The sequence below is a fragment of the Stegostoma tigrinum genome, chromosome 1, assembly GCF_030684315.1.
Source record: "Stegostoma tigrinum isolate sSteTig4 chromosome 1, sSteTig4.hap1, whole genome shotgun sequence".
Taxonomy (NCBI): domain Eukaryota; kingdom Metazoa; phylum Chordata; class Chondrichthyes; order Orectolobiformes; family Stegostomatidae; genus Stegostoma; species Stegostoma tigrinum.
In genome coordinates this window covers 15,891,947-15,899,755 of record NC_081354.1, presented here as the reverse complement: position 1 = coordinate 15,899,755, position 7,809 = coordinate 15,891,947, and the positions used below count along the sequence as shown (strand labels likewise).

Genomic DNA, 7,809 nt, shown 5'->3' with positions numbered 1-7,809 from the left:
GTTCAAACTCAGAGCAGCGTTGTACTGCGCAGGGGGTAGAGAGTTCACCAGCAAACTGTGTCTGTTTGGAACACCATCCCCATGCGCCTGCCCCCACAAGGAAACATGGAACCTGAAGCCCTCGAACAAGGCTTATTCAGGGGGACCGAACAACGTCGACATAATCTGCCGGTGAGTCTTCTCCTTCAGGGATTCGGTTCTTTCAGTGCACGAGTGTAAAGAGTTCAGGACTGGAACTGTTGTCATGTCGTTTCCATAACAGCGAATCGTGCTCCGGGCTCGGAGCCAGAACAAAGAGAGTGAATTGGAGGAAATTGCACAGTCTGAGAAAAATCTCGTGTTTTGTCGAATGAAAAAGAAATTTAGATCTGCACACCGTTTTGTGTCATAGTTGCTGCGGTGTCCATCAAAACAAGCTCGAATAGAAGGATGGGTAGTGACAGTCCTATAGAATCACAGAATTGTTACAGTGCAGAAGGAAGCTCTTCAAGGAAGGTTGCACCTGTACCAGTCGAATTACCCTGTGCAAGTTCCTGCATTTTCTCCATATCCCTTGCACACCATTTCTATCCAAATATACCTTGAATGCTTCAATTGAACCTGCCTCCGTAACATTTCCAGGCAGTACATTCCGGGCTCTAGCAACTTTTTAAGTTTTTAAAAATATTTTATAGCTTCTCCCTATCTACTCAAGATTAAATTCTCATTCCTGGAACCACTTGTAAATTGCTTCTGCACTCCCTCCAATACATTCAGAGCTTTCCTATAATGTGCTATCCACAACTGCACATAGCATTCCAGCGGAGACTACAAAGTGTTTTGTACAAGTTCAATATCACCTTCCTGCTGTTGTCTCATTATAGAGGGGAAGACAGGGATTTATTACTTATTGAAAATGGCTTTTGCTTATTCTGGCATGTTTACACTCTTTGCAATAAGGGATGCAAGTTATCTAATTACAGTAGTTAATTACTAGATTTTCCATACATTATAATCACATTATTGTAAAGGTTGCATTTATAGCTTTTAGTTGTTTTAAATGGGTCAGGTAACCTAGAGATTTACATTATTTGCAGTCATTTCCTCATTTTAACAGGCGAAATATTGGCCTGGATTTTGTGGTAGTAATTTTGGCAAAACTGGCCATGCTCCCCCTGCTAAATGTCACTAAACTGCACATATACACGTAACCAGGGAAATCCATGAGAGAGGCTGCTGTCAGAGATTCAATGGTTCTTCACAGAGTTTACAATTGAAGACCCCCCTCCCTGCAGTGAAGTGCAAATCACTGATCTGATGAGAACTTGTCCTTTGGTACAATTTATCGAGATTATAACAAGCATTCTAGTCCTGCGTCTTGTGGGACATGATTGCTGCTCTGCAACCTCACTGATGATTAGTTACAGCATATCAAATTGTCCATAATTTTTTAAAAAGTTCTTAATGTTTACAGTACTTCAGCTTCGACAAAATCACTGTGTATGTCTTATGTTTCTTACATTCTCTGTAACATTTTAATTCAAAGTCAATGTTAAAGAGCATCCTGCTTCCTGTTTTGCTGTCAGTGAGAATACTTTGACGTGATTGACTGCTTACCTTGGTTGATTATGTCACTGTTGCTAGATGGCTGGAAATTGTCTTGGCTTGGCACCGGGTGGAAACTGACTTTGTGAAAGAGGAAATCCACACCACTAAGATTGCTTGATCCCTGTGGGCTGCCTTTAGAATTCAAAAATGTGTAACACCTATGGGGTGAATTGTGCCGGACGCAGTATTGATGAAGACATTCACATGTATGCAACCCATCCATCAGAAGTAAGCAGAGTGGGAAAATCATGGCATCAATCAGTGTGCATTGTTGATTTGATGCTAGCAGTGCCACCTTGGAACTCAACATTCTAATCTATGCCTTCTCTTAACCTCACACAGAAGAGGAGGCAAGAAACAGCAGGGGGAATGTTCTCAGCAGGACCATTTATAGGTTTAGAAAGGGGACTTAAGCTGGGCCCTGGCTTCTGCCTTCTTACTTTGGGTTTGGACTCCAGACCACTTCTAAGGGGCATTCTCAGTGGGTCATTCTCTGTGGAAACAAGAGGTTCTATCGATATGGCCCTCAGTTAGTGATGGGGGAAGAGTGTTGGGTTGAGGGATTGGTCAGCCTCAGAGCAAGGCGCATTGTTCTTCGCAGGTTTCATAGAATCATACAACCCCTACAGTGTGGAAGCAGGCCATTTGGCCCATCGAGCCCACACTGACCTTCTAAAGAGCAGACCACCCAGGCGCACCCTCCCCAGCCCTATCACTGCATCATAATTTCGCAGGCTTAATCCACCTAGCCTGCACGTCCCTGGGCACTATGGGCAATTTAGCATGGCCGATCCACCCTAACCTGCACATCTTTGGACTGTGGGAGGAACCCATAGCATCCAGAGGAAATCCACACAGACACGGGGAGAATGTGCAAACTCCACATAGACAGTTGCCCGAGGCTGGAATTGAACCCGGGACCCTGGTGCTGTGAGGCAGCAGTGCTAACCATTATGTTGCTGTAGATCGGTAAAGTCAGGGACCATGAAGAGCAAACTCAAGTATAAGTGGGAATGGGGAGAAGGAGAGATCTGCCTGAGGCCTATGCTGGGACCTGGAGACCAGGTAAAGAAAGCTGGAATGAGCACCCAGCTGATATGGACCCATGTGGATTGTTTGGACACCACATGGCTTCCCCCTGAACCTGAGGAACCCTGTGAACCATCTGAAGCCTGGATCTGGCTTAAACAGTCGAGAACACCAGTAAAAAGAATGCTTTTAGCACACTGGCTCTCAATATCCTTTATTTATTGCAATGCGACCCAACAATCCTGCTGAACTCCAGGTTTTTTTTAATTAATTCATGGGATGAGGGTGTAGCTGATGAGGCAACATTTATTGTCCATCCCTAATTGCCCAGAGGGCAGTTAAGATTCAACCACATGGCTGTGAGTCTGGAGTCACATGTAGTCCAGATCACGTAAGGATGGCAGCCTCCTTCCCTAAGGGACATTAGTGAATCAGATGGGTTTTCCCCCTAGCAATCGACAATGGATTCATGGTCATCATTACATTCCTAATTCCAGATATTTATTGAATTCAAATTCCACCAACTGCTGTGGCAGGATTCGAACTCAGGTCACCAGACTGTTATCTGGGTTTCTGGATTGACAGTCCAGCAATAATACCACTAAACCATCACCTCCCCATACAGTTATGTTGGTTCTAATTATTAAACAAGCAAATACACAGCATTACTGAGTCAAGGTAATGAATTGAGCTCCCAATGGTTTTTCTGTGTTTTAGTCCTGTCGAGCAGTCATTGTTCATTGTAGGATTTAAGATCAGCTTTTACATGAACGTATTGACAGGTCTGATGCCAGTAGAATAAAGGATTACTATGCTGGAACTTTTGAGAGTTGTACATTCTTAAATCTTGCACAGGGTTTCAAGTTAGTTGCTGATTGATTTCTTTTGTACCCTGGCAATTGGTTCAATTTTACAAGTGTTTGGTGCTATAATTATGTAAAGTTGGCAAAGGATAACACAGTGTGGAGCTGGGGGAGCACAGCAGGCCAGGCAGCATCAGTGGACCAGGAAAGCTGACATTTTGGTTCGGGTCCCTTCTTCAGAAGTAGCCCCCATTTCTGAAGAAGGGTCCCAACCCAAAATGTCAACTTTCCTGCTCCTCTGATGCTGCCTGGCCTGTTGTGCTCCTCCAGCTCCACACTATGTTGACTCTGACTCCAATATCAGCAGTTCTTACTATCTCTAAGCTCTAAGGGAGTATTGTGTCAGCTACAAAATTACCAATTATTGACTTCACGGTTTCTGTACAAAATTGTTTGCCCTCTGGCACGAGAAAGGATTCCCCTGGGAGTGCAAAATGATTTGGAGGATGAACTGAGGTCACCGAGAGCAGGAAAAGCTGCTGGAAGAGGAAGTAAGCAGGAGCAGAATTCTCAGCAGAAGGCCATACCTCTGTTCCCCTTATAACCACACCCTCCGTACCCCGCCCCCCCCCCCCCCCACCGCAGAGGAAGCCATAGTTTTTCCTGCATATCAGTGAAGCACAATGAGTGAATGTTTGCAATTTAGTAAGGATGCCTTCACTGAAATCTGCCCATACTGCAGCCACAACGACATTCTCAGTGCAGAGAAGGCACAGCTACTGCTACTTACTGTGAAGGTTACCGCAGTGATCAATCATGATGTGTCTGCCTCTTTCCAGGCTTGAGCTGGAGATATTTGCAACATTTGTTAATTGGCCACTGCTAAATGAGGATTAGTTTTGTTATTGATTGAGAGTTGACTAGATTTCATTCTCTATTGCTGGAGAGAAGCAGTTGGAATGTGTACAGGTTTCCTGATGGGACAGGGTACCACTGACTGGCACCATGTGTCCTATCTACCATGTACCAGAATCGAAAGGGATTCCACATGCCAACATCTAGCTGGTGCGGGTCCATATGCGGTATATCACTCAGGTCAATATTTAATATTGGGTCATAAAGCTTTCATTTTGTGCCGGGCCACGGGGGCATCTACAGCTAAGTTGCCATAGTAAATTGGCAGCATAAGAGATGGCTACATGACTCTATGGCTTTGTATACAACAAGTTTCTGGCTTGTGTAGAGAGAAAGCCATGCTTTCCACAAAGAATGTAATAGAAGAGACCATTAGCATGGTGAAAAATTTACTCCCGGACCTGCAAAACTCCACAAAGTGGATGGCTGCTTTGATAACGGTCTGCAGCATGCTGTACAGTCCTCCTGTCATGTTAATGATGTGGCTTAGTTGAACTGTATTTGATTGTTGCCTAACCCATGTTTCACGGTGCTTGATTTATTAAGCCTCACTGCAGCTTCTGAGAGCTAAAGTAAACAGTAGCTTTCAGAAAGATCTCAGAAGTTTGAGTTATGAGTGTGTGTTTGGAAATTGTGTGCTTGCCGAGATATTTAAAAGCTGCGTAAATAAACTTGGGGCACTCTTGCAGTTCATGTTACCACTACATTGCTTGAGGCTAAGTCCAATATATAAAATACAGCAAACCAGTGCAAAAAATAACTCTTACCATCATGATAGAACACTTCTTACAACTAGTTGAACCATGGAGGAACAGGAGCATGTGGACAGGGTAGAACATGAGCTGATGAAGAATGAAGAGGAAGGGGGTGACCTCATGGACTGATGCTCTTGGGCTGGACCTTCCATGTAGTGTGGTCCCAACAAGCACAAACCCTATTCCTGATTCACTAACAGCTCCATACCTTCCCTTCCCTTTCTGATTGAGCATCACAATGAGTTCTTGGCCACAATGCCATGAGAAACTAATCATTCCAAGCCAAATTAATGAATTAAATCATGCCATATTACATATAGAAGACAATTGAATCAACTTCAAGTGTTCCTTTAGTGCCTGTAATCAGTCTGCCTCTTGCAGTCCAAGATTGTGTATGAGATGGGACCTCAGTGACTGTATAATGGCTGCTAAAGGCAGCTGACATTCAGCAGAGACAATTGCATTTGACCATGGAGCAACTTTGGGCCTGGAGTATGCTCCCAACATGTTCCAGCTCAGGGTGGGGGTGGCAGTCTGGACTTTCACAGCAAGGCAACTGGCAGAAGAGTGGAGGGGTGCTGGTGGTGGCCAAGTGTGACTTCCTGCAAGGTCTCGATCTCCGTGGAGCTAGATCTGGGGAGGCATCACAACAGTCCTGAAGACTTGCTGGAGGGCAGTTTGCTGGACTTCAGTGCGAGACTGCATATTGCTTTGCACATCATGATCAAGGTTCCTGGCAGTCTTTCCAACGCACATGTAGTTTGTTCCACATACGCATCAGCTTTTTTCGGAGATTTCATACACCACTGAAGTCATATGAATCCTTTGCTCTAGTCAGAACTCATGCATGGCCTCCCATTTCTGGAGGCCTTTACCTCTATCCTCTAGCTCCTCACAAAGACTGCAGATCCCTGTTGCTCAGTATCTTACCTCATGCTGATTCTACCTTTACATTTTCTTTGGACTATAATGCATGTAGTGTCTGAGCTGGTTGCTGTGAGGGTACAATTTAGGGACCAATCTTTATGGGGAAATGTCTTTGTGGTGCCTTAATGAGGAAGGGCACAGAGTCATGTTATGGTGTGGGGAGGAGGGGATGGGGCAAAGTAGGAGGTTCATTCTGAAACCATCTGCAGCTTGTAAATCGGAAAAGCATGTAGTGAGGAGGCATTAAGATGTGAGAGAGAGAAGCTGGTGTGAGGATCCAGGAAAAGTGATACTTCGAACTCTTGTCGCTGACTGCAGCCTCAGTAATGGAAATTCCAGTGATGACCAGTATCACCTTCTGTATTGTGCTTAGAATGTGCAGGTGCACCGGCATTCCCTTTGTTTAGTTCCTGTCGTCCATGGATCACAATTTGGTATTGCAAAAGGGAGGAATGTGTAAGGAAATCTGCTGTAATCTGGCTGATGTGGCTGCCAAAGCCAAATGACAGTGTATACAAGCTGTGAGACGTAGTTGTGAGGCTTGCAACAGTGCTAAGTGTTTGATGATGAGGTGAATTGTATGAGTGCTAGGCTTGAGTCTTGGTTGGGAGAGATTGTTGTTGGTAGGTGTGTGACAGGAGTGAGGTGCTTGGAGCATTGTTTAGACTAGTACAGTGAAAGGACATGGCATCGGAAGATGCATGACCCATCGTGATAATTTATGTAATGTCATCTAACTTCTTATGGCACTGTAGACAGATGCTCAGAATTTGATTAGTGCTACTAATACTAAAGCCAATCTTTACTCAGTCTTGTGTTTATTTACAGAGTAAACCTTGCAGTTAACCACCTCTGAACTCAGTGACCCCAGTTGCAATGAATGTCTCTTCATACCTGGTTAAGAAAAACCTAAATTAATGGTGTCCCATCTGAATGAAAATTAAATAGAATCAATCAATCACTAACAATTGAGCCTCTGCTCAGGTTCTTAGTCAACCAATGGCATACTTTCCACTGGCTGCTTGGCAAAATTATTGAAATATGCAGCAGCATATAGTTGGCAATCTGCCTGCATTGCAGAGTGTGGATTAATTAAGCATTATGATCTCCACGTCCTTTTTCAAAGGTTGTTAGCTTTAGCCTCATTACGTTTTATCTGCAATTTTCTGTCAATCAGTTTCAAGTTCTGTACTGCCTTGTTACATTTCTAATGCATTAACTTTGATGCGTTCAGTATTTACTTTATTAAAAATTATTCTTCAGCAAATATATTTTTTGAACCTTAACAGACTTCAAGGCCAACTTCGTGTTGTTCTCCAAAATATTCTCAAACCCGGCTGAATAAAACATTGGACACAGACAGTGGAATTTTAAGGTATCAAATTATAGAAGGAATTTCTTTTTTGAAGTATTCAATTTGTTGATTTAATATAAGTTAGTTGGTAAAGTTAAGATGAGAGTAATAAGATTTGAGTGTGATGTATAAAAGGATTATGCTGACAAAACAAACCTTTTGTCGGCAAGTTGTTCATTAATGTTTTGTATTGCTTCACAAAATTAATAAGGCGTTGACACTGTCAGCTCACTCACATTTCCACTCCAGATCACAGAAAACATTTATCAACCGAGAACTTATTCACTGAAGCCAATGAAGATGACTACAAGGATTCAACATAGCGGGTGATCAGTACAATGGGTTAGCTTTAGAATGTGCTATTTAAATGCAATGGCTCTGGATAATTAATCAGAAACATTTATTATCATTGCCTTGTAGAGAGCTGGTCCAAATTAAG

The 7,809-nt window shown here is 43.3% G+C and overlaps 1 protein-coding gene across 1 annotated transcript in view; it reads left to right on the top strand.

Annotated features, from left to right (window-relative positions):
- Nucleotides 1–7,809, top strand: part of LOC125457126 (cingulin-like) — a 57,241-nt gene continuing 49,432 nt past the window's right edge. The window contains exons 1-2 of the mRNA XM_048540909.2: nt 1–171; nt 7,306–7,391. Of these exons, the coding sequence (XP_048396866.1) occupies nt 82–171; nt 7,306–7,391 (176 nt within the window). The 5' untranslated portion in view covers nt 1–81. The remainder of the gene's footprint in view (nt 172–7,305; nt 7,392–7,809) is intronic.